This window comes from Peromyscus leucopus, chromosome 4 (assembly GCF_004664715.2).
Source record: "Peromyscus leucopus breed LL Stock chromosome 4, UCI_PerLeu_2.1, whole genome shotgun sequence".
Lineage (NCBI taxonomy): Eukaryota > Metazoa > Chordata > Mammalia > Rodentia > Cricetidae > Peromyscus > Peromyscus leucopus.
Window position 1 is genome coordinate 104,136,137 of NC_051066.1, and position 26,423 is coordinate 104,162,559.

The 26,423-nt window shown below is 48.0% G+C and overlaps 1 protein-coding gene and 1 pseudogene across 1 annotated transcript in view; both read left to right on the top strand.

Annotated features, from left to right (window-relative positions):
- Window positions 1–26,423, top strand: part of Acoxl (acyl-CoA oxidase like) — a 292,744-nt gene that overhangs the window by 227,029 nt on the left and 39,292 nt on the right. Inside the window, exons 16-17 of the mRNA XM_037205208.1 lie at window positions 3,977–4,064; window positions 14,970–15,040. Coding sequence (XP_037061103.1) covers window positions 3,977–4,064; window positions 14,970–15,040 — 159 coding nt within the window. The remainder of the gene's footprint in view (window positions 1–3,976; window positions 4,065–14,969; window positions 15,041–26,423) is intronic.
- On the top strand, window positions 18,713–18,863 carry LOC114709530 (annotated as a pseudogene).

Here is a 26,423-nt window from a genome sequence, read left to right on the forward strand (position 1 = left end):
ACCATTAAGTGTGATGTTAGCTGAGGGTATTTTATTATGGGTCCTACATAAGGAATTCTTTCTAACTGGTTATAATGCTGCTGAAATCCATTTGAGGCCATCTTGTAGAAATGGAAGGGGCACGGGTATGATCATCCACCACAAGGAAGGTGTTTCTCCGTGTCTTCAGCTCTGTCTTTTGGTTGTGCTTTTCATTAGGCACTTGGAGGACAGGCTGCTGCTTACAGGCATGTTGTCCCCTGTGGCAGCATGAGCAGAACAAGTGGGAGGGCAGGGCTTCAGGGGCAGTCCCTGCACCCATCGGGAGGCAGTGGAGCATTGAAGTCCGTGTGCCCAGTTCCAGCTCCACTCCACAACGTGAGGCAAACTGTTCAGCCTCTCTGGCTCACCATCTTCTTCTGCCCATGAAATGAAAATGTTGGCAAATACCTGAAGTCTTCTGAAGATTAAATAAGTGAACAAATAAAATTAAATGCTTAAAGCAGTCCTGTTGCCGGGCACATTTTAAGGACTCCTTTTGCATGCGCCTAGTTTAAACTCAGATGAAGACTTTAAAAGTCTTTTTGACTGGAACCTCCCACAGTGATGCTTAGGCCGGCGGGCTGATTTCCTATGTTGTGTAACATTGCTCACGTGGTAAATACTCTTCGAATTTCCCTCCATTGCCAGACAAGGTGTTACATCGGTGGGCAGTGACGTTCTCCGAGCTGATGCCAGCATATAGGGAAAAGATCCAGGAGCCCACTGGGACCCTTGGATTGTCTTTTCCTTCTTTCCTATGCCCTTTGAGGAAGCAAAGAAGCCTCCAGGGACTTTCCAGTCGGATATGTGTCCCTGTTTTTTTGTTGGTCAGGCCGGTGAAAAACTTAGTCTCCATGTCATACTGCTTTTAAAAAGCGCCCTCAATTCTGTTTGGACCATTGGCACAGTGGGTCATCCTTCCCACTGCCTCCCTCCCATGTGCTTTCCAGGAGAGCCTAACCCTGGCATTATTCTGTAAGATGATGGATGCGTGGTGTTTCCAGACTTTATTTGGGAGCTTCCAGCAACTTCCAGAATTTCCGTGAGTGTTCCACAGCGTGCTCACGAGAGTCGCCCGTTAGAACAGTGGCACCAGTACAGGGAGATACTGATTCAGGAAGCATCCACACTGACACTGTCTGTCCTTCCACTGTCACGTCACGCCCGGTTAGAGGTGGAGCTGGAGGGTCATGTGACACGGCTCTCCTGACTGCACCCACCGCCCCGGGTCCTCATATTGAATTATACATGGCCGAGCCTTTCTGCGGGGCTGTTTTTCCACCAGCGCACAAAGCACCGTGTGAGGAGGCACCAGCCAGTGAGAGCTCCAGGCCCCGCAGAGGCGAAGCTACCACAAAGCTGGTTACTTTCCAACTGAGAGGCCTGTCAGCTTGGTGTGTGTGGGGGGGTGACACAAATGGGAAGTCGATCCATCAAGTGTAACTTTCTATTTGAGTCTTGGTTCCTTGAGAACACACTCACAATCACTAAAAGTTTAATATCAAACCATTCAGTTTTTGAAACAAAGAAAGAGAAGGAGGAAGAAAGAAAAGGTCAGCCGTGCCAAATTTAACTCTCTTCTCTGGTTAGATAAGATGTGCCCCAGGCTCCACACACAGGGGAGCCACGAGGTGACTCATCTGAATGATGTTACTCGGTAGGTCCCAGTGAAGCAATGCACACAGACAGGCTGTGGTTCCTATTTCCATGATTCTGTTTGTTTCTCACATGGATCAGACACGGAGACCACTAGACGCCAATTTGTGAGATGTTACAGACCTGTAGGAAGCCCCTGAGGACAGCAGAAACAAGGAGGGAGAGAGCAGCTCACACTGAGTGTTATATCTAAATAGTGAGTTTGTTGCCCGTGGCTGAACCTACTACTATTACTTTGCTAAGAGGACATGGTATTAAACTGTGCCCCAAGTTCATATCCGAACCTACAGATTAGTGCACCTATCGTACCTCATCAGAGAAGTTTCTTCAGATAGTGGCTGGTGTTAACACAGAAACTCACAACTGGTCAAAGTGCAGAGGATACATGTCTGTGGAGCGCTCAGCCACAAATGGAACATCTGCATCACTGCCCCCGTCCCCACAAAGTTTCGGGACCCGTGGTTGAAGAAGGGGCAGAGGTGGGGAGGTCTGGAGTGAAACGGTGTCTTGGTGTCTTCTCCACATGGCAGAACCACTGCATGAACTCCCAGGGGCTGTGGTTGCCGGCACCAGACCTGCTCGTGATCAAACCACTCAGTATTCCAGCCTGAAAGAGAGAGAGACTCAGGAGCCCCACGCCGGGCTGAGGAGCTGTAGACAGTTAAGGGCTTCTGAGGGAGGGAGAAGTCAGCAGTTGCCTTTAAGGGGGACGGCTCTGGGTAGGTTGAGCACACTATGGTGAGTGGCCCCATGAGTATATGGACAGCACAAATTGGACTTGGTGAGTTATTAAAAAAAAAAAAAAGGGCATGAAGTTGGGGGTGAGGAGGTGTTAGTCGGGGCTAGGGCAAGGATGGGTCAAAATATGTATGAAAATTCTCAAAGGTTTAATAAAAATATTAGATATAAAGAGAACTGCCAGTTTCAAGTGGCACATCTGTATCCTACCCCACTCCCAAATCTCTGGGATCGTTGCAAGAGAGGGGACAAAAAGACTCAGAGACAGGTGGTGGGTGACCGCAAGGAAACAGTGTTTTCTGTACACAGCTGGGCACTTGGGAACTCACAGTGGTTGTGACAGTGTGCACAAGGTGTGCAAACTCAAGCCAGACAAGATCCCAGCATGGAGAGGGGAGGTGGACCGGAAGTCCCACCCCAGCTGAGGGACTATGGCGACTGATAGCAGCTGGGTGAGGGAGCGTTTTTCTTTAAGGGGGTGACTCCTGGTAGGCGGATGACACTTCAGGGGTGACCCTACACCCAAGAGAATTGGAGCAACACAAAATTGCCTGGATGGGTTTTTAAAGAAAGACATAAAGCTGGGTAGGTGGAAAGTGGGGGTGAACCGGGGAGGAGTTGGAGAGAAGGAGGTTGAATGTGAACTAAATACCCTGTATATAATTCTTAATTAATTCAAATATTATTTTTTTTTAAATTCTTCAGGAAGTGAATAATCCTATGCAAACAGCCTCACTGTGTTTGGGCATGTGCCTGGGTCACTCACATTATTTCTCTGTTTTTGTTTTGTGGTGCTGAGGGCTGACCCTCACGCATGCCAAGCAAGTGCTCCACCACTAGGCCACCCTACCTGTCCTATTTCCATTTGTTTGTTTGTGTGTTTTGAGACAGGGTCTTCTCACTAAGTTCTGAGACTGGTCAATCCCCCTGCCTCAGCCTCCCGAGCAACTGAGATGATAGGCCTGTGCCACCAGGCTCACCTCAAACTGTTGCTTGTGCATATGTTGTCTCCTGAGTATCAGGTATAACTAGACACCGTGCCTGATGTGTGAAGACAACATACAGATGCACGCACGCACGCACGCACGCACGCACGCACGCACACATGCATGCATGCACGCACCTGACTGTCTGGACACCATCAGGATATTTACTCTGCTCACAAGTTGCTGTCCCAGGTCATGCAGCCAGCCCCTCAGTGACTTGACAATGCCCATGCTTAGGTTGCATTGACAGTTGGGATATGTGCTGGGCTAGTTGGTAAAGGCCTGTAAGCCTTAGGTACTTAGGAGGCTGGGGCAGGAGAATCACCAGTTCAAGCCCATCATAGACAATGCAGTGAAGTTCTGTCTCAGGATATAAAGTATGAAGAGGGTACTGTTGGCTGGTGTTGTTCAGTCCATGGCAGAGTGCTTGGCTAGTATGTGAGAGGCCTCAGCACTTCCCTCTCTCTCAGACACCACACAGCCCCCCAAAACAAGCCAACAAAAGAAAAAGGAAATTTGCAAGTTTGCCTTTCTCCAAATGTTATTCATGGATATTCTCTCCCCTTATCTGACAGGTGGTAACCAAGCAGGAGGAATTCTTCAACGCCTGGAACTCCTGTATGCACCATGTCACCTCGCTGTCCCTGGCACACATTCACAGAGGTGAGCTGGCTCTTGTTGACTGTTGGGTGGCTCATGGCCCTGAAGGCCACAGGGGAGCACAGCTCTGGAGAAGGGAATCTTGAAGCCATCTGAGCCTCCTGCTAGAGTTAGGGCCCCAAGTACCTTCCAGAGACTTGAAGCCTGTTGTAACTCAACTCCCTGCTTATTAGGAAAACTAACCAGACAGAAAGCCCACCGGGGCCCACTAACCAGAGAGGCACTAGTTTGTACACATCAGTCCCCCCAGGACCTTGTCCTGCAACATCTGGAATTCCTGAGTAAGCAGGGGGAGGCTACATATACAAAATAAAAGCGAGTCTGGTAAAAGGCCACTGAAGAGGTCTGAGCACTGTCCTAGCTGCTTAAACCTAGTCCTCAAATGTAGTATCTGTGTCAACCCACAGTCTCTGATTCTCAACCAAGGACTGTTCTACCCTCAAGGGGAGTGTTTGACCATGTTTGAAGATGTTTGCCTTATTTGGTGCAGACAATGTTATGGGCAGGTGGTAGGTAGAAGCTTGAATAACATTAAATGTCCTTTACGATTCCCCTGTAGTCCAGTATGTAAATAATGCTGAGACTAAGAGTATTCATTTTGGTCCGAAGAGCCTAAAATAACAAAAGAAAATGAAGCATTAAGTATTTGGATCCAGGATTTCATACACTGAAATTATTTAATATCTAGAATCATTTCGTTCACATCGTGATGTCACTGTGAGGGGAAGGTATTAAAAAAGAAAGGCCAGGCTCTCACTCAGTGTGCTGGCTGTCTGGGGCTTCCATCATGTGGGACACTGATGGTCATGTAAAGCAGGGCCGGGTTGGTCCCCCAGCCTGCAGGAGTCTGGCTCCTGGTGCGACTCATCCCATAGGAGGGAATTCCTCAGTGGATCTGCTAAGAGTCAGGGCAGGTATTGTGGCCAACAACCCAGGAATGAAGATGTTTGACCAAACTTCCCAGCCTGCCTGCCACACTCTCTCTCTCCAACCAGCATCTTCCAAACAGTACAGAGTGTGCTGTGGGATTCTGTGCCATGTTTCAGTAGCTTCATGGATGCCCAACATCATCACTCGGAGCTGAACTAGAGAGAATGGTTTCAGCTCAAATGAAGTCTGGTTTCTTCCCTCCCTTTGAAGTCCAGCTCTGGGGACCTTGTGTGTTAGAATGAGTGTCATAATTCAGGGCTAGTGAGCACAGGCTGGAATGAGGATGTGCCAGGGATACAGGTTCATCATGGAGAAAGGAAGCAGGTGGGTGGCCCACAGGAGGGCCACCTCAAGGTGGCCTTTGCACACAGTGACCCAAGCCTGGAATAACCAGTGCCACATCAGCATCCCTGATTCTGATTGAATTCTACCTTCTGCTCCTTGGGACAAGAAGGAGCAAGGAAGGGACAGAGAGGGTGGGGCATGGGAGAAACATTTACCTCTCTGTAAGTTACTGAGAGACAAGGCTGGGTTCCCTCATTTGGAGATCCAGAAATTTTGTCTGTATACCCTAAAGTGTGCTAGCTGTGGGGAAGCCAATTCATAGTAACTGAACTTGGAAATGACTGGTATAAACCAGAATGCTAATTTATTCACCAAGTCAGAACCCGACTGCCTGGATCCTCTGCAAGTCATCCTTGCACGGGCAGAACTCCACGTGGAATTGAGTAGTAACCGAGGATGCAGCAGGTCATGCCATCTGCATAGCTCTGCCTTCATGGCTGCCGATCTGAGAATCCACTGTCAACTACCAAGGATCCTGTAGGCTCCAGGCTGTGTCCCTGCACTGTCTCGGTATGCTTGGCTCCAGGCTCATTTACTTAAGAAATGTGTGTAAACCACCTTCTTCTATTGGCGGTTTTGTTTGCTTGTTTTCCATATTCGTTGATTAGGCTGAAACACTTTAGAACACAAAGCACCCACACACACACACACACACACACACACACACACACACACACACACACACCCTAGCTGAAGGCAGGTTTGTCTCAGACCTCTTTATCCATGGCATGCAACTTGTGTTGGACTCACTCTTGGAGGTACTAAGACCCAGGTGCTGGAGATCTTCCCTCTGGGCTCCTGTGCACTGACCACAGACACCGTCCATCCCAAAACTTGGTTCTAAGGTAAAGGCATGGGGAGCCCTTGACTCCCACTTCTTAAACATAGTCACATCTCCAAATAGCCATCAGCTGTTTAACTGGAGCCTGATGGTTCACCACGGAAGTAGGACTGTGAGTCTTCCAATGACCCTGCACATTTCAAGTCTAGGTGAGCTTAGACTGTGTGAGGACTGAGGACATGGACTCAAGGTGCTGGTTATCTGAGTTCGTGTCCTGGCTGTCCTTCCACCAGCTCTGTGGCTACAAGTGAGTCGCCCGACCTCCCTGAGCTTCATTTACAGAGACTGTGAGACTATAGCAAAGATTAATCCAGATGATTCCCCGAAGTCCTTGTTTTAGTGTCTGACTCATTCTACGTAATAAGAAGAAACATGTTGTTCACTATTCTATTAAAAAAAAAAAAAAAGAAAGAAAACTTTAGTTTCTGTATCTGAAGCAGATCTTGTCCCTTAAGAGGAAGTTAAGCAAGTTGAGTGTGAATGTTTGAGGTCTGAATGCCAGGAAGAAGCATCAGAGATTTGCTGTCACCTCAGCACTAAAGAAATCTAATCCATCTTGAACTGTCAATTGGCTAATAACGACCAAAAAAAAGTGTTTGTTTTCAGAAAATGACCCTCAGGATTAAGGCCAGATACATTGTTCCTAGGTGTATAAAAAAGTATTTGGGGGACTGAGGAATAATTTGAAATAGAAAACTCTGTCTGTTGCCGGGCGGTGGTGGCACACGCCTTTAATCCCAGCACTCAGGAGGCAGAGGCAGGCGGATCTCTGTGAGTTCGAGGCCAGCCTGGTCTACAAAGCGAGTCCCAGGAAAGGCGCAAAGCTACACAGAGAAACCCTGTCTCGAAAAACAAAAAACAAAACAAAAGAGAGAGAGAACTCTGTCTGCAGTGCAGAAGTTTAGGAGCTGGGGCGACGGCTCCGTGGGGGGTAAGACTGCTGACTGCACACACCTGAGGACCTGTGATGCCAGGTGTGGCTGCCCATCCCAGCACCGCCAGCGCCTTGGTGGGCAGTGCCAGGAGGGTCACTGTGGCTGACAGGCTGCTAGGCTATCGTTAAGGGAATAGGGTGGGGAATGAAGAAGCAGATCACCCAGCATCCTCCTCTGGCCTCTGCGTGCACAAGTGTGCTCATGTCCACACACTCATGTGCCTACACCACACACAAAAAGAGAACAGTGCATGCAATGCCAAAGTTTGAACAGACAGATGTGTGGCAGGTAGGTCCTAAGGATAGGAGAGCACTGAGCCTGTGGCAGCCAGTGGCAGCCAGTGGCAGCCTGTGGCAGCCAGTGGCAGCCAGTGGCAGCCTGTGGCAGCCAGTGGCAGCCTGTGACAGCCAGGAAGATCTAGCCCAAATGCTGCTGCCTTCACATCTGTCGCTCTCCAGCAGAGGTCTCCAGGGGAAGGGACAGGAGCTCAAAGAGCACACTGGTCTTTGCTGACCTGCACAGATGTGGCCTGTGGACACTTTTGAAGGAAGAGCATGCAGAAAGGGAGAGGGGAATCAGTCTGTTAAAGCTCAAACCTTAACATCTCCCCAGATGGAAATAAACCCAGAATCGAGCCAGTTTTATTAGGAACAAATGGGAAGAAAAGCCTTTTGGCACCGGGATCAGTTTGTCATCTGAAGACTGGGGAAAACGAGGCTTGAGATAAAAATGTTAAGCAGTCTCCAGTGGCTTCTGTAGTGGGATGTAACCATTACAGTGATAAATTGATATTTTTCTGTGATGCACATATTTATCTTGCCCCAGAAAGAGCAGCTCTGAAACCTCATGGTATCTAAGCCCCTAAGGGTGTGCCCATTCCAGGCAAAAAAGCAAGCAAGCATTCATTAAAGAAATGGCATCATCCACGCTTCCCAGCTCTATGCAGAACTGGCTGTGACGTCCCTCAAAGCTGGTGAGCTTCATGTAGCAGAAAAAGCCCCTTTCTACTTCCTAATAAAGCGCCTGATAATTTTGAATGTCCGTGTTAAGGGCAGGTTGTAATTATAATTAGAACACAGAATGCCGTGGGGTTCTGCCTACTGAGAATTAATTTCAGATTCCTTTCAAGGACGTGTGTGTTTTGAAACGAGGCTTTCTTTGTTAATAAAAACATGATCGCATGCATTATTTAAAACAGCATGTCATGTTTTGCCTATTAGTGCTGATTCCAATATTCTTCGTGGGGTTAGCTCTTTCCTCCCAGTTGGCAATGGGACTAGTCTTTGGACAAATTGCACTTGCCTTGTTTAGCTGAAGCTTGCATCCATTTTCTATGAAATTATGAAAATAAAATTGCCACCTCCTTGAATGCCTTTTAGTATTATGGGAGTGCTGAATGCCACCTCTTCAACTGGAAATCCTGTGTGGGAACTTATCACCCTTCACAACTCCTGAAGAGCCACCCCATGGCCCTGTCACCCCTTTCAGCTGAAGGAGAGATTGTCTTCTGTTAGATCCAGAGGTTTCAAGTCCAGGTTTCCTACTGTTTGAGTAACGGGTTCATGCAATGTTTTGTTGCTGCTGGAGGGTGGAGGATGGAGGGGTGTGTCAGAGGGGAGGACTCGAGGCCCTGTGCCAGCTGGGACAGTGTGCCACTGGTCCTGTCAACTTGGTAACACAGACTTCCCCACAGTGGCCCATGTAGATCCCATGTGCGCCTTGGTTTCTTTTCATCTTGCTGTTGATGAAATACCCTGACGAAAACAGCTCACGGGAGAGGGTTTTGTTCTGGTTCACAGTTCAAGAGCACAGTCCATCACTGGGTCCAAGTCAAGCAGCCGGAGCCTAAAGCAGCTGGCTGTGTCACATCCACAGGCGAGAATCAGGGGGAATGAGCACAAGCTGCTACTCAGCTCTGCCTTCATCTCTGCGGTCCAGCATCCCCGCTGCAGAGAGAACCTTTCCCGCCTCAACCTCCACAGTTAAGATAATTCCACAGAGGGGTTCCCCGAGGTCCATCTCTCAGAGAACACCGGATTTTGTCTAGTTGACAACACCAGCCATCACACCAGTGAGATTTAAGTGGCTCCAGGGAGGGAATCTTCGGTATAGCTGTACCTTCTCTGTGTGTCTATCCCCATCAAATACATGGATGGTGGGGCTGGCCAGGGGTCCAGGGTGCTAAGAAGGCTGACAGGTCTCTGCAGATCCAGCCTCTTGGAGGCCCCAGGAAGGGAAGGAATGCATCTGCTTTGTCTCCCGCTCCCAGTCAGTCATTCAACTCAGACCCATGAATGTATCTGTGAGCAAAAGGTGCTTCTGAGGATGGAGGGTCCACATTTTACAGAGTCTACAATGGCTGGCTGGAGGGATAGTTGCACATTCTACAAAAGCCCAGGAAACCCCACCTGAAATCAGAAAAGCCCAGAAGGCGACGACAATGTGGTAGAGAAGAGCAAGAGACCATTCTCTCACTATACATGTTGGATAGGGAGAGCCATGAAGGTGAAGGCCCAGGGCCAGCCCCTTTCGTGGAATCCATCCCAAATGGGAGCATGAGGTACTCTGTGTTCTTCAGAAAGCACATGATGAAGGACTGGAGAGATGGTTCAGCAGCTAAAGGCACTCGCTGCTCTCCCGGAGGGTCCGGATTTAGCTCATAGTACCCACATGGCAGATCACAGCTACCTATAACTCCAGTCCCTCCGAAGGCACCTCCATACATGTAGCACACAGATATACGCAGAGGCACACACCCCACCCCTACCCCCACACACAAATCTTTTAAAAGGAACTTGCATTTTGGTTGGTTGTGGTTTTCTGTAATGGTCTCTGCTGGAAAGAGAAGTTTCCTTGATAAGAGTGAAGACCAGGGTTATCAGCAGGCATACGGACAAATATTTGCTGGGAAGTTTAAGGATGGTGTTGGTTTAGGAAAGTGGTAGCTGTAGGTTCTCCGGCAAGAGTCATGATTTCACCAGCCCTGGGCAGCTCTCTGGTTTCCAGTACCAGACACGATTTCCCTCCTGTGAGTGGGTCTTACGTCCATTTAGGGAGCTGTCGGTAACTGCCGAGGTCCGCACATCATTACTGCACTCATGGAGGTGTCGTGTTCTGCCGAGTGTTGTTATGGTTCCTAGGTGCTGAAGCTGGATAGGACTGTTGGATGCTTCCTTCCTTTGGAAGTTTTTGTGACGCCTTCGGGTACCATGAAGGCTAGTCCTCAGGGAAGAGGATTTCAGGTCAGTTCCGGCTCAGGGACATCTGGGCCCTGTGTCGGAAGCAACAGCAATAGTCTCTGATGTGTTGGGGATCTCTTGGACAACCCCGATCAACAGTTCAACAGTTCTCATGCCTGATGTGGGGAGTTCTGCTAGATGGTCTTTGTCAGCTTTGTCAGCCTAGATGGGAAATTTTCATTTAAAGTATCTATGTTTACTGACACAATGATTCTGTATTTCAGGTGTTTTTAGGTAGATAGTTAATATCGTGATTCCTTTTGACTTTTTTCCAGACACCTTTACTGCTGTTTTACCTTTCTGCCCCTCCCTAACTAGAAACCTCCCTTCCCCCACTCTCCTGCTCAGACCATAATACTCTGCTGTTCTCCTCTCTGGCTCCCCCAGTCCTGCCATGTCAATGGTCCCTTGTTACTTTTCTGGGTTTTGTAGTTATCCCAGGCTATGCATGCACATCTGAAGATTTGGAACTAGGAGCTCCAGACGAGAGAGGACATGGGACGTTTGTCTTATCTGGGACTGGGTTACATTGCTCAATATGTTCTTTTCTAGTTCCATCCATGTAGCTGCAAAGTTCATGATGTCATCTTTCTTTACCACTGAATAGTATTCCACGGTGTATGTGGAATTTTCACTATCCGTTCATCTGTTGAAGGACATCTAGGTCGATTCCATTTCCTATCTATTGTGGATAGAGCAGCAAAGCAAATATCTATGGAGTCCTTTGTGCACATGCTGAGGGGTGGTACATCTGGGTCACGTGGTGTCTGGCTGCTCAAAACCACTGAAAAGGCAGCAGAAATCTGCCCTCCCTGGTTTTGAAATATGCTCCTACCCCTTTGTTTCCCACTGTGTGATTTAAAAATTATACCTTGTACAGTAAACTGCAAGATCTGTGTCAGCATTCGAGCTGACTATAAGTGAATATATGGGGGGAGAGAGAAGGAAAAGGGAGGGAGCACCAAATTGTCTCAAAATAATTAGTATCCATTAGTATCCATGTTGGTGGAGGGAAATGTAAACGTGCAAAACAAAATAGATGGTTTTGTTTCCATTAGCATCAAGTTTAAGGATAAGACCTTCAGGGGACAGGCAGAGTTCCTGGAGTCTCTTGACCAGCCAGTCTAGTTCAATCAATGATCTCAAGTTTAGGGACAAAAAAAATAAGGCGACAAGCAATAGAAGAAGACACTTGACATCAACCTCTGACTGCAACATGCATGCACTTATGTATGTATGCACACACATAGGCACACCTGCATGCATGTACAAATACATACACAGTACATTCAAAATCTTAAAAAAAAAAAAAAGATTAAGACTCTACCCCATCAATAAAAATAGATGTACAGAAACTCTTGTCTTACCATGGCAACTCTGGATGTGATGTTATATTAAAAACCCATAGTGCACTGTTAAGTTAGACATATTTGCAAGGAGCACACACTTAAACATGAGTTTTAAAGGGCAGCATATTCTAGTCTCCAAAACATTTAGCAAATAACCTTTGAGTTCACATGAGCCACCCACACAAAAACCAAAATGAACTAGACAGAAAAAAAAATCGCAAAAGCAACTGTCTGTTGACAACCAGATTTTCTTTCAGCCCTTGAGTTTTTGTCTATAAATAATCTGTGTGTTTCGAGTCTGACCATTGTCTTCAGCGGCCCCTCCTGACATGTTCTCAGTTCAGTGTGTCTTAAAACAAATATTAAATGTGTAAATCATGGAAACTATTATGTTTTTAGAGGGGAGCTGTTAGAGATATGTGCTTTTTAGATACCCATAGTGTCAAAATGAAACATTAAGATGATGTATTCTTTCTTTGGAGCATCTGTTTATCTTTTGTGAGATCTTGAGCTTGATAAATCACCAGAGATAAAAACTTCATTTTTAACTTATCGTAGATCCCAAATGCCGAGAGGAAAAATAGCACCGTGTCTTCTCTACATGAATTTACCTCTCTCCCTGCTGATGACTTACAGGGTTTTATTTGCAGAGAAAACATAATGCTCCGTTGACTGGAGAATGATGACTTTTGCTCAGAAACCTGAGAACTGGAGGGAAAAAAAAGAGAAACATCCATTGACAGATATGATAATTTAATGTGTTTTAATATCGGCCTGAAGTGATACAGGGTGTTAAATAGAAAAAAAACACAAGATAATTTAAAGCTGAGTTTTAAGAATTTTTTTAGTTTTTATTTTTAAATTTGTATATATTTGTGTGTTCTGTGTGTGTGTATACCACATGTGTGTGGGTGCCTGAGTCCAGAGGTGTCAGATCCTCTGAGCTGGAGTCACAGGTGGTTGTGAATCACCAGATATGGATGCTAGAGACTGAACTTGGGTCATCTACAATAACAGCAAGGGCTTTTAACTAAGGAGCTCTCTCTATAATGTAAAGTGGGGTTTTTACCAGAATTTTACCTTCATCTGTTGACACTTAAAACCTCTGAACAGATGTAGCAGAATAGATATTGGATACTTGGTGGGGATATGATTTTGAGATGAATCCAAATAACTGATGAAGGTATCTTTTGAGATATATAGATAGATAATATATACATATATTATATTCATTACACAGAGAGTTTTGTATCTCAAAATCACTACAAAATTCTCTCTTAATTGGCAATCTGTCTAATCAATAATCCCCACAGATTTTATATATTTTAATGTATATACATATATACATGTATATATGTATGAATATTCTTCTGTATCTAAGAGGACCACACAGAAGACTGTAGAAATGGCTTCTTAGTAGCTCTTACTGAGAACTTGAGGATCAAAGTGTGTGACTCGTAATTAAGTCAATCAAAATGGCATGGCCTGAATGTTAAAACTGACTGCAGTCTGTGGGTAAAGAAGTTCCCTGCTGCAGTGACCCCCCCCCGCCCCGGTGCCTTGCCTTGCCTTTAGTCTATTGTTCTTCAGCCCTGAGCAGGTTGAGACACATTTAATTGTATGCCAACCCCTTCTAGGTCAGAGGCACACACTTGAGTTTTTCTGATAACGACTGCCACAGAGGGCTGTTTAAGGAGATGGCTTCTGTCCTAGGCTTCAGAGGTTCCTAAAGTCCCTATAGCACATGACCAATGGCATCTGTGGGCAGGTGACCTCAGTTTGCCCTTCTCTCTCCTCTCTTGAGAAGTATGCAAGTTGTGATAAGGAGCAGAATCAAGGCATTGCCTCCTACCATGGAACTCAGATGGCCAGATGTTCTGGAGTTTCAAGCCTCACTCTGTTTTCTCACTCCAACAGCTACACAGAGAACTGGCCTTTAGACCAGGAAGCCATTCCACCTGGATGAAGCATCTGCTTACTATATCAAAGGGCTTCAGTCCCGCATGGTGGGGAAGGGATGGCAGGACAGGTCTTTCCATGGGGCCAGGCTTGTGTAGCAGAACCTGTTCTCATCACAACAGACCAGGAACCAGAGAGCAGGGTGGGGAGGCAGGGCCAGGAATCACCCCTAAAGGTCTGTTTCCTTCAGCTAGACCCAACTCCAAATGTTTCTAGAATCTTCCAAAATAGCACCTTGGGGGAACCAAGCCTTTAAACAGAGGTCTCTGGGCAACATTTCAGATTTAAATCATAAGCCTCTGCCCACACACACAGGGTTTGTGCAGGTCAGGCTAGAACCTGGGGTAGTCTATTGCTTTGCCCAGTTGGGTGGGCTAGCCTTCAGTGTTCACGTGCAGGGCTCAGCTGAGATGATTGACAGCAGAGCAACAATGAAGGGCAGGCAATGGGAACCCAGCCCTCAGTCCAGCAGCAAAAGGATGATCTAGATGGGTTAGTGAGTAAAGGTCTTAGTCCCTGTCACAAGAAGAGGACTGAAGTCCAGGGATGCCAGGGGATAATGCAAACATCTTTAAAAGCGAAGTAATACAGTCAAAACCCCATGCCAGGAACAAAGTCCATGTTCTCATGCTTATTTAGATAGAAGAGGGCGCTCACACAGCAGACCTTTGATGAGAGCCTGGCCGTGGGTACGGAGAAGAGTTGGGGAGTACTGTATAGAACTGTAACATGCCCAGAAACATTAAGGCTGATTAAATACCCATTAAAGCATTTTTTTTGTAAACCATCTTGTACTTCTCTTAACCATTCTGTCAGGGAAGATTGGTTGAGAAAAGATGACGAAATACATTTGGAGAGTCTGGGGCTTGCTTGGGTCAATATTTAGGGGCCATTATCATGTTTCCATCACACAGTGAACTAATGCGTGGAAATCACTGTGGAAGAGGGTGGTTGAAAGTTGACACCCAAAGTACCAAGGCAGTTGGGATTCTTCTTCATGGAGTCACTGGAATGGGGATAGAGTGTAGCCTCTCAGGGTGGCTTACGCAGTGGCTTGGCTGAACCCAGGACTCCTGGTGGTTCCCACGGAGGCTGGCTGACTCTAGTGGCCTTGTGATCTCCCCAGCTGACTGGGGGGAAGTCACTGCACACAGATCCCAGCCCATGCAGTGGACAGGCAGTGAACTCTACATGTCCCCAAGCAAGCATGACTAGCAGTCCATTTGTTTCCGCCGTAACCACGAGGTTCCCCGTGGATGTGCTGGCAGTCCCCAGAGAGGCCACTCACCTTTCTATCTCTTCCCTTCCAGTTGCACTAGAGCAGTTCTCGCTGGCAGTGAGGCGCTGTCCCGACAAGGAGGACCAGGCTTTGCTAATGAAGGTAGGCTATCAGATAAGTCTGTATTCCCTTAAAGCCTCCTAGAGCTCTGATTGCCCAGAGGAGAGTGCCGTGTTTTACAAGCGGGAGTAAATTTATCATCTCTGAATTTTGTGCTCCGTGGGGATATGCTTGTCAGTGGCTGGTGGGAGGGTGGCTGGTTAATGAGCTCAACCACCTGTCTGCGGAACACCAAAGTGACAGGAAAGTAGGTGTCGACGACGAGCGGGAAGCCTACGTGATTCTCGGTGGATTTGCTTGGTTTTATTTAAACTTATCTGACAGTCCCGATTCTTTTAGCAGATTTATGAGACTTGGCCAACTTCCATGTCTCCGACTATATTTTTTAATTAAGACAAAGGATCCCACACCTTCCCGGCTGGCCTCACCTTCCCTTTCTTCACCAGAGGGAATGCCACACAAATTAGAGCGCTCGTGTCAACCGCCGAGACAGTAAACTTATGTCATAGGTCCTCTGTCCTTGAGTCGAAAACAAACTCCTTTTCTTCTCAGGAACAATCATTCTATTTCTTTCCAGAGGGCGCAGACAGAGGTGCGGTAGAACACATGTTTGGGTTGTGTATCTAGGAGAGCCCGGAGAGGTCAGGCAAGCAGCCTGTGCGATTTTAATAGAAAACCGTCTGGAGGCAGACAGCATCAGGCTCGAGGCACGCGCACATTTCCACTGATGACTAAGCCCTCCTGTTTTCACCTAGCAATGTACAGACTGACCTTGAACACCAGTGTTTCCATGATGTCATTTCCATTCTGCGCCATCAGGAAACGGTATATACTAGGAGTTGCATTTCTTTACCTAAATACAGACTCTTTACCAGGTGTCTTCAGACTTGAGAAATGGGTGGGAAAAAAAAAACTAGGATGTCACTCGAAGGGATTTTCAACTCATTTGCCTAAGGTGTGATATTTTCGGTCTGTCTATTTTTTGTTTTGTTTTGTTTTGTTAAAAAAAAAAAACTTTCAGTGATATTTACTTTGTAAGAAGGAAGGGCTGCTGATTCCAAGTGTGGGGTTGGTCTGGGAGACCTGGTTCATCTGAGTCCCGGGTGTGTATGGCACTGACTTGGCATGACCGATCCAAGCGCACGAGCTCGCTTGCTAGTCTGAGGTCTCCCACACTGGTTTCACTCCCTGCTCTGGGCGCCATTCCTTAGCCTGTCCCTTCAAGCACAGGTTGGCTTCCTGCAACCTCAAAACAGCCTTGGGTCACAGACACTCATCTTTTAAGCGTCACTCGGCCACTGTTCAAGACGCAGAGGCTTTGCCCTCTTCCTTCACATTCTGTCCATCATCTTCTCCCATCTGCTCCTTCACACCTCTCTCCTCCTCCTCCCTTGATCACCCTGACCCTTCTGCAGGGGGAGAGACTCCTGGCCCCCCGCTCCATCCTGCTAGCGAGCCTCACTTGAAGCTTATGTGGGCACCTCAGGGGCAGTGTAGTTTAGAGGACAGAGCCACTAAGCTCAGGAGCCCGCCACACCAGGCCTACTTCTAATCGCCCTTGTGGTTACCTGTCCATTTCCCTCTCAAGATTTCTTCTGGCCCAAGACAAGTAGGTGAAAACAGGAACAGACCAAAGGCCCCTCCTCCCAAGCTGCCTCCTGTTGCTTCTCCTGCTGGCCCGGCTTCTCTAGTCCACTTGGTTAGAAGCAAACATTTGGATGTGGGAGAAAAATCAAGCCTTCCCAAGATGTTCTGGAATGTGTGTACCTCTCTGTATTTTGTGTTTTCCCTGGTGTTTCTTCAGACTGCATGACCTCAGTAACGGAGAGAGAGGTCTGTGGTGTTTTTACAGAATCTTCGAGATATTTGAGCAGGCCTCATCAAAGGAGCTTTACTGAACAAAACCGTGTGCTCAGTTCATATCTACCAAAACTACTTTGTGGATTTTTTTTTCAAGAGATTGAGGTTTCTTTCATGTCACCTATGAGAGGCCACCATGTGGGTGTGACAGGAATGTGTAGGATTTTTTTGTGGATATGTGTAGAAAAACAGTAGGTAGTTTTGAACACGCTTGATCAACTGTCCGCTGTATGTTCATACTAGTGTACTTTGGAGTTTATCTGTAGTAAATTTCGTGTGTGTGTGTGTGTGTGTGTGTGTGTGTGTGTGTGTGTGTGTGTATGTGTGTGTGTGTGTGTAGCTGAGAATTTCAGTAATGTATTTTGACCATATTCATCTCCCTCCCTCAACTCCTCCCAAGACCATCCACCTCCTTTACCCACTCAACTTTATGCCCTCCCACTAAAATGCATCAAGTCCAATTTGTGCTGCCCAATCATTCCTGGAACCGTGGCCTCACACTGAAATGTGGGCAACTTATGAGGGGCTGCACCCTTAGACTTTTCCTCTCCCAGCAGCTATCAGTTGCCAGTAGTCCTTGGTGGGACTCTGTGCCCAACTCCCGTCTCCATGTTGGGATTTGGCCTCGGTTTGCACAGGGCTTGTGCACGCTGTCACAAACCCCGTGAGCTCCTAGGTGCAGCTGTGCTGCTGGGTCCAGAAGACACGGTTTGACGGCTGCCATCCACTCTCCGCCTCTTACAATCTTTCTGTAGCCTCTGCTACAATGAGCTCTGAGCCTTGAAAGGAGGAAGTGTAGACTAGATGTGCCGTTCAGGGCTGAGCGTTCCAAAGACTCTTAATTCTGTGCACTTTGGTCAGTTGTGGGTCCCTGTGTTAATCACCATCTACTGTGAAAGAGAAGCTTCTCTGATGAAGGTTGAGGATGCATTGGTCGATATGTTTAATGATAAGTCATTAGGAGTCAAATCAATACTGTGACCATTTAGCAGAACAATAATAATAGTAGATTCTCACCTAGTGCCTGTGACCTGTGTAGCCGTGGTCTCTTGGCCCATTAGCAGGCCAAGTCTGGGTTTCAATTTATGGAGCAGGGCTTAGATCCAGTCAGAAAGTGGTTGGTTACTTCCACAATGTTCCTGCCACTGGTACGCCATCAGGCATGTCTTGCCAAGCTAATCATCACGGTAGCTCACAAGATTCACAGCCAGATAACGTTGATGATTACTTTTCTCCTCCAAGAGTGTGTATAGAACCTTTCAGAATGATAACATCCAGCCAGCAGGGATGAAGCTTCCATGTTAGTGCCAACTTGACTTCTCCATATTTATATTCATAGATGTGGTTGGTGTCTTTTGCAGCAGGGTCTTACTGTTGAGCTCTGGAGTTTGACCAAGAGTATTGGAGACAGCCTGTAATATTTGAGGTCCGTGGGAACCTCACCGGCCAACAACTCCAAAACAAGGAACCCATTCCTGGCATTTGTAAGACAGTGTGTCTAGTCGGGGCATTGTCACCCTGTTTTGGAGTAACTATTTTAACTCATTTTATGAATATATATATGGGGGAGTGAGCATGCATACACACGCATGCATGCACGTGCACGCGCGCGCGCGCGCGCACACACACACACACACACGAAGCTTCTAGAGTAGTAGGCTTCTATATGAGTTCTTAGAAAGGTCCCTAGTGTTATTTATCCTTCCCAATATTCCCTCATCCACCCTGCCCCCTTCCCCCCCCCAGTTTAACACTTCTTATTCATCATTCCCTTTTATAAATTTAAAAATTTGATTTCACCTCCTGAAAAGTTGTTGGAGGCCAAAAGCAACAACAACAACACCCAAACTACAAATATTTACTTGTTTGGTGGAGACTGGCCAAGAAGGTGATATCCCCAGGGTAATGCTCATTCACTGTACTTGGGATGTACCAATCCTTCTAATTTCTCCAAATTTGGGAAACTTGACTGGATAATTTGTGGTAGTGGAGGAGTGCACTTTCAACACACACACACACACACACACACACACACACACACACATACACACACACACACACACACACACACACACACAGGGGGAGGGTGGACCAAAGATGATGTTACATTTCCATGTGTGTTGTTGAATCCTACTCTGTCGATCATTACTGAAACCAGAGGACAGGTACTTTAACTAACCTGTGAAGGTGTCCCATACATGGACCTCCAAGAAGACAGAAGAGACAAGCACAGAGAAGCATATAGCAACACCAAATTCAAGTTCCCCTGGAAGAAACAGAAGTGGTGGGCAGGGCTCAAGATGGCCAAAGCCAGAGTCTCTGCCCATGAGCAGAATAAGCAAGAGGGGCGGGAAAGTCGAGACCTCTGGGTCCTTTAGCTGCTCTCTGGTGCAGCCTGCTACTAGGTAAGAGGACCTACGGATAAGCCCTGCTCCCGCTGCCCCCCAGCCAGCGCCTTAAGAGCACAGACAGGAAGCCAGGCTTTGATGGACCCAAGACAGTTATGGCTGGCTTGAGGTTCTGTCCTCCCGGTTGTCAGTCACATTCCCCTCTGTCCTGTCAGATGTGTAACTGTCCACGTGCTCGAACAGGGAGAAGGGGCAGCTGGTGAGACTAGAACACGGTGGTCCAAATGCAGACTGTCGCTGTGAGATCCATCAGGCCTCCCTTCTCCTGCCCGCTAATGAGCTGTGCCACAGTTGCGAGTCACAGCATCCTCTTCCTCCTGCTTATTCTGATGAAGGACCAAAGCTCTGGCTCCTACCGCTTCATCTGGGCACAGCATAGTTTCTTACCCACCTGAGGGTGCCGTGAGACAGAGGAGAGGGACTCTGTGTCTCAGTGTTTCCCCTATGCCAAGGATCAAGACTAGCAGTGATTTGTTTAGGGCTGTTCTTACGACTTCAGCCTGCAGAGGGCTGGGAATGGGGCACTGAGTGGAGAGACGGAGGTGGGAGGGGCTTGCTGCCTTTTCCCACGCCACTCACTTGTCCTCACTGCCGTTTATTGCCTGCTCTTGCTCACCTGCCTCTCTATCCGTTTGGGGTTTTGACTACGCTAGTCCTTCCAGGCCATGGTGGTCACCATCCTGGAAAGCCTGCCTCCTCCTGGTTCTCCCTGCCCCTCCCTGGGGCTCCAGGTCTCACCCAGGCCCCCAGCCTCACATCTGAGCCAGTCTCTACTCATCTCAGCCCCTCTTCAGTCTCCCGTCACACTCTTCCCGTCCAATGGCCTCAAAACGGTACGGTGAAAGATGACTTTTCTCTGTCCTGAAGCCGCCACCAGGTCCCGTAGGGCCCCGGGCACGACCTGCCAATGTGTGGCTGGACACGGTTGTAGCCTGTGATGCCGAACGTGCTCCAGAGAGAATCGACATGGCAGCCCTCCCCACCGCTCTCCTTCCTTCAGGCTCCGTCAAGCGGACTCGGGTGCCCCATGCCCTGCGTCTCATTTTCTGGATTCATTTCTGTACCAAACTCCACCCCCCCACCTTTGGAAAAGAATGATTGCAGAATCTGTCATGCAAACCTGGAAATTTTTTTTTTGCAAGTAAAAGGGACCACCATTAGAAATTTAACTTGGATGACAGGCATAAACCATGACTGACCTAGACAACCCGGGCCATCTGGGCCCTCCTCTTGCTCAGTCACGCTCCAAATCTCTCCCTGCTATGGGTTAAACCTAAGATGTCACCTGCAGACTCACGTTTGAAACCCTTGTTCCCCAGGTAGAGGCACTATTAGTGAAAGCTGTGGATCCTTCTGGAGGTGAGACTTAGCTGGTGGAGTTGGGGGAGTGGCTTTTATGGTGATAGCCTGGCTCCTGGTTCTGCCCACTCTCTGCTTCCTCTGATGTGGGCAGGCGCCGCTACCCTCTCCCACGGCCATGAATGAATGCTGCCACGCTTTCCCCACCTCGGTGAACTGGAACCCTTGGAAGCCACGAGGCATAGGCCTCTCCTCTCTTAGGTTGCTTCTGTAGGGCATTTCTGTCACAGCATCATGTAAGTAACTAATCCCCTCTCTAAATCAAGCAGTTGTACCTTAGCTATTCTGCTTCTCTCTCTCGGTGCTTGTGAAGACTCTTCTGTCCCAATTCCCATCACATTTGTCCTGACACTTTTAAAACCTACACCTCCTGGTAGGATGACAGACTGTATAGCTTGGTCAGGCTCTCGGTGACGTCTGTGTTTGGACCATCACGTTCTAGTCTGAGAGTTACCCCTCCTCACCATGGTCTTACACTCATAGAGTTCCTGCCATATCTGACAGACAGCATTTGTTTTCCATCTGGGAAATCAGGAGCCTCCCGGGACTAAAACCTCTCAAGTCCACCACCTTCCAGACCTCTAGGCTTCCCTTGGATAAGCTGGAAAGGTGAGTAGGATGCTCATGAAACAGGGGCCCTTCCTGGGAGCTGCCACGGCTTCCCAGTTCAGGGGACAAGCGAAACTTGGCTTATACTATCCTTGAAGCAAGACAGTAGAGCTTCCCCAGCCAGTGAGGTGGAGTGAGTGCCCAGAATGTTCCCCATGCTAAAGCTCCCAACTTGGGCCTAGCTCAGTTTCCCTGCCTACGACCTTGGCTAGAATGGTGACAACAGACCTTTCTGTAGGTGGAACCTGACATCACAACACATGGCCCATAGAAATCAGTAAAAGGAACCAAGCTGCCTGTGAAAATAAGTGAATACACCAACAGGCAGCCAGCTGGGCCTGCTTATCTCACACCTTACACTTCTCCCAAACCACAGACCTTTGGTAGGGCTGCCCATGAGTTGGCAACCACAGCACGTGGCTGGGAAGGGAGCTGTCTCCTGGTGGAATGGTGATCCTTTGTCTTAAGGAGACATGATGAACATCTCTCCTGTTTCCCATTCCCCTGGCGTCATACGCAGGGCCCACAGAGGGTGACGGGCACAGCCGCCAGGTGTGAGACCCAGGCTGAGCAAATGCACAGAGATCATGGTGAGCTGGCAAGGGCCAAATGCTTCTGGAAGCTTCCTTAGCATCATACCACCCACGAAGCATTAGTGCTGCCCCAGGTGCAGAGGAACCTGGGTAGATGTGGAAGGAGGGCCTCGCTCTCACACTTGCCGTTAAGTCTGGCTACATGCAACTGTTTTTTTCTGTCTATCGATGTTCCAAGAGCCCAGAGACACTGGAGCCTTTTTTTAACACCAGAAATCTGTTAGCGGCAGACACCCCCTGGCCCTTCAGCCTTTCACATTTACCAAGTCAGCCTCTTCCAGAAGCAGGCATTTTCTCCTAGCCTGATAGAATCCTGTCAGGGGAGAGGGCTTTCACCAGGAACACAATGCCAGTGCCTTTGCTTGGAAAGGGCTGTGTTGAAGAGAAAGGAAATTTTCCACATGACGGCTTCACTGCTCTGCCCCCCTCCAGAAAGTTCAGAAGCACCCAACAAGCTGGCTGTCTAGTGTTTCTTAAATTGTCATTGTCACAAAGATTCTTTCTGCTTCACTTCTCTCCAAGGTCCCCATCCCCCACACTGCCTGGCCAAAGAGGAGTGGCTGAGCCATTCAGCATCCAATGTGGGGCACGGTGCTGAACCTCCACACAGGTGCCCTTTGTGTCCCTTTGTGCTTAGAAGGGACCTTTGGTTCCCAAAGGGTACTCACCACGGCAACTAAACCCCTGAGCAGAGCATTCAGAGGGGACTGTCCCGCCCTTACAGGCTTCTGGCAAGCAGCAATTTGTGCCTGTCAAGTGGGCGAGGTGGGTTTTTCCCTCTTTCCTGCACCCTAACTGTTCTTTCTTCCTTTTTTCAATGTGTGTAGGAGGTAGCCAGTTTAAGCCAAACCTAGCAACCAATGGTTACTCGCAAACACCTCTTCTCAGGCACACGTTCTCTCTTTTGCAGGTGGCCCCTGTTTCAACCCCTGAGACCCATCCCAGCTCTGTGCCTTTCAGAGTGTCTCCAGTCTCTGATTGGCAAGGGTTTCCCTCTACCTCTCAAGCTAGGACCCTTTATGGGCTGTCACACAGGGCGCATGTCCCATACATGCTCAAGGTACCAGTTGGTCATCTGGGATTGGTCATGGGATTGAGCCTCCCACAGGAAGGAGAGGGCTCTCATCTGGGGCTTGCCTGTTTTTCCTAATCCAGTCCAGGGCGAATTGTATCAGTCTGTGTTCTGACTCCCATGGGTGCCAGTGACTAGCGTCAGGGACTATGATGGTGGGACCCAGCCACCTACCACTGTTCTGTGTCCATGGTCTTCTCTGCTCCTTGCAATCAAGGGCCACGTAGACAGGAGGGCATGAGTGAGTGCAGCAACCCTAAGAAAGGTCAGCAACAAAAGGTTGGCTGAGTTCCTATTGTGTGGCTAGTAAGGTTTAGTGTCTGGCTTCTTTGCAAAATTTTGTCCGCTGACTTTATGCATTTCAGAAGGGAAACAGATACTGGTAACATAGAAATCAGTGTCAGGCCGGGTGGTGGTGGTGCATGCCTTTAATCCCAGTGTTCAGGAGGCAGAGCCAGGCGGATCTATGTGAGTTCGAGGCCAGCCTGATCTACAGAGTGAGATCCAGGACAAGAACCAAAACTACACAGAGAAACCCTGTCTCGAAAAAACAAAACAAAATAAAACAAAAAAAGAGAAAAAGAAAAAAAAAGAAAAAGAAATCAGTGTCAGACCTTGACTCCCAGAAATGAACTGTTTTCTTTCCTTCCTGTATCTCTATCACACTCTGAGCCCTCGTCACACCTAGAAGGCTTCTCACTCACAAGTGGTTGTGACAAAGCTCTTCAGGGCTCTGCTTAAACCACATCTCCAAATCTCAGTGGCACTTATTCATCAAAATGAAAATTTAATTTTGGAAGTGATCTCTGGTACATAGGACTAGCCTTCCAGCTCACACAGCTTTTAAATTCAAGGAATAATGGTGGAATACTGGGCCCCATGATGAGCAGAGAGGAGAGATATTTTCCTGGATGTTGCACATATTTGCTACAATCCCATTTTTTTTTACTTTCTTTTTATTTATTCTTTGTGTCTTTCACATCATGCATTCCAATCCCATTCATTTCTCTTGCATGCCTGTGTATCCACCCTCTGCTCTTGCAGCCCCACCCCAATAAAATTTAAGAGAAAAAAGAAAAAGGAGGAAGAAAAATCTCATCATGGAAGCTGCAGTGTGACACAGTGAGTCACATGGTAAACCCTTTTGTCCGTATATCTTTACTTGCAAGGCCAATTACCTCTTTTTGACTTTCAAAACAGGGTTTCTCTGTTTAGTCCTTGCTGTCCTGGAACTCAGTCTGTAGATTAGGCGGGCCTCGAACTCAGAGATCCAACTACCTCTGCTTCCCAAGTGCTGGGATTAAAGGTGTGTGCCACCACCGCCCGGCCACAATCCCACTTTTAAAGCACTTGTGAACACCTGTTATGTGTAAGACTCTGTGCTAGCCACTGGGGGCTGCAAATGTCAATAGGACATCAGCTACTTTTGTGTAACCCTAGGTGACTAGTTAGAGACATCATTGCACCCCAAATATGCAAAAACCCTGTAATAAGTTAATCTCGGTGGAGGATATTTGATGATAGGGGAGCACTCGGCTAGACCCTAAGTCAATCTGGATCTTGAGAGGACTCCTCAAAGGAGGTGGCATTGGAGTTAGGTCTCTGCATCTCTGCAGGAAATTAAATTTAGCTGACTGTGTGGGTTCCACAGCACTTACCAGTGTTGTTGACGTGACAAGGTATGTTCTGAGTTTTCCATTTATAGAGTAGTTGCAGTGCACTGGTGTGTGCCCTGAAAACTGATGGCAAAGCAGGGACCCTGACAACTGCCCTGCCAGAGGAGGGTGTCCTGGTACTCCATTCCGAGGTGTATGTTTCCCTAAATGACCCAGAGATGACTTGAGGTAGCAGTAAGTACTCCTTTTGTCCAGGAAGACCTGGCTTTCTCGAGTGGGTATCAAGACAGATGTTCTGGGAGAGACTCTAACAGGAGCTGCCGTAAATAGTCACCCTAGAATTGTTTTCAGAGTGTAATCTCTAAGCTAGAAACCAGGGGAAGAGAAGGAGGGGGGTCTCTTGTCTTAGAACAAGAGGTCTGCTGAGCTGTGGGATTCTAAGATGACAACTAACTCCTCACAAAGCTCTCTGCTTAGGAGGAAGGGGCCAATGTCATTCTGGTACAAGTAGCATGAGGGTCAGGCTGTCTGTGTGCTCCATCACCCAGGGGAGCACAAGCACGCAGATGACATCCGTTGTGGGGACATCTCACCAGATCTTTCCCTTGACGCTTCATCGTCAGACATCTAAATCCATAGCTAAGCAGAAAAGCAACGAGGTGGCAGAAATCCTCATGTTTGGAAATGCGGCGAGCTGCTGCTCCTCCAAGCACGGCAGGCTCAGCTCTCTGGGGACCTGCTCATGCATGCCAGGCACGGGGCCTGTGACGAAGTGGGGCCTCCTGGCATACACTGGCCCCCATTTCCTCTGTGCACAGATGTATGGAGCGGATCTCATTTCAACTCTAAAAGACGGGGCAAGAGGAGAGGTGTCACTCGGGACAAAAATGAGAGTGTTTGGTGGGAATTACATACAGGAAGCCGAGAGTAGCATCCGGCGCTGAGAGACAGGGTAGTGTGACCAGGGAAGGGAGCCTGGCTGACATTTGCCACTTCACCAGTAAAATGGGGACCAAGATCTGAAGTGCGCAGGGAGCCTCCCTTCTGCACCCGCTCGGAGGGTGAGTGGAGAGATCCATCAGTGGCTTTCCGTGCTGTGGATCCAGTCGAACAGACAGCCGTCACACAGTGGCCCTAGAAGAACACACGTTTCCCAGAAGACAGCTAGGGGACATCAGTGCTACCGTTATGGGAAAAGTCACACTGCGTGGCTGACGAGGCGGCAAACCCCAGCACCTGCAGGAGGCAGCCCGCCACCTGTCACATCTGCACCCTGAGTAATAACGGGAATTGTCTGAGACTTCGTGACTTCTGCTCTCTACACCCAGTGAACTCTTCCTTTTGTCCTTACTAAATTTTAGTGGCTTACTTTTGGTTGAACGACCATTAAAGAAAAAATAAAATAAACTGCCCACCAGGATATCAATTCTGGTATGTGGTGGGAAAGCTGAAGGACTGGTTAGGTCTCATCCTTCCTTCTGCCAGAACCTAGGCAGGTGGGGAGAAGGAAGAAGGGAGAGGGAGGGACAGAGGGAGGAAAGAAAGTGGGTTATTTTTAGACTAAAATATCAGGGAAAAAGTGGCCTACATGAAGGCACCAGCTAAGCAACCGATGTCTCTCTCAGTCTCCTGATACAATCTTTCCAACTTTAAGGAAGTCTTTTCCACTCTTTTTTGTCCCTCCTGGACTGTCAAAGAGTGGACAGGGACTTGTATTCTGAAGCCTTAGCCAGATGGGAAGGACAGCCAGGCAGAGCCCACCCACAGCTGTCTGATTAATAGATTACATCCTGAAAGGGATTTCACAAATGCCAGGACTAGGAGCAATTATGGAAACAAGACTAGCCTGCCTTTCAAAGTAAAAGACCAGATTGTATGAAAAGTCAGACTTCCTCATATCCATGATTT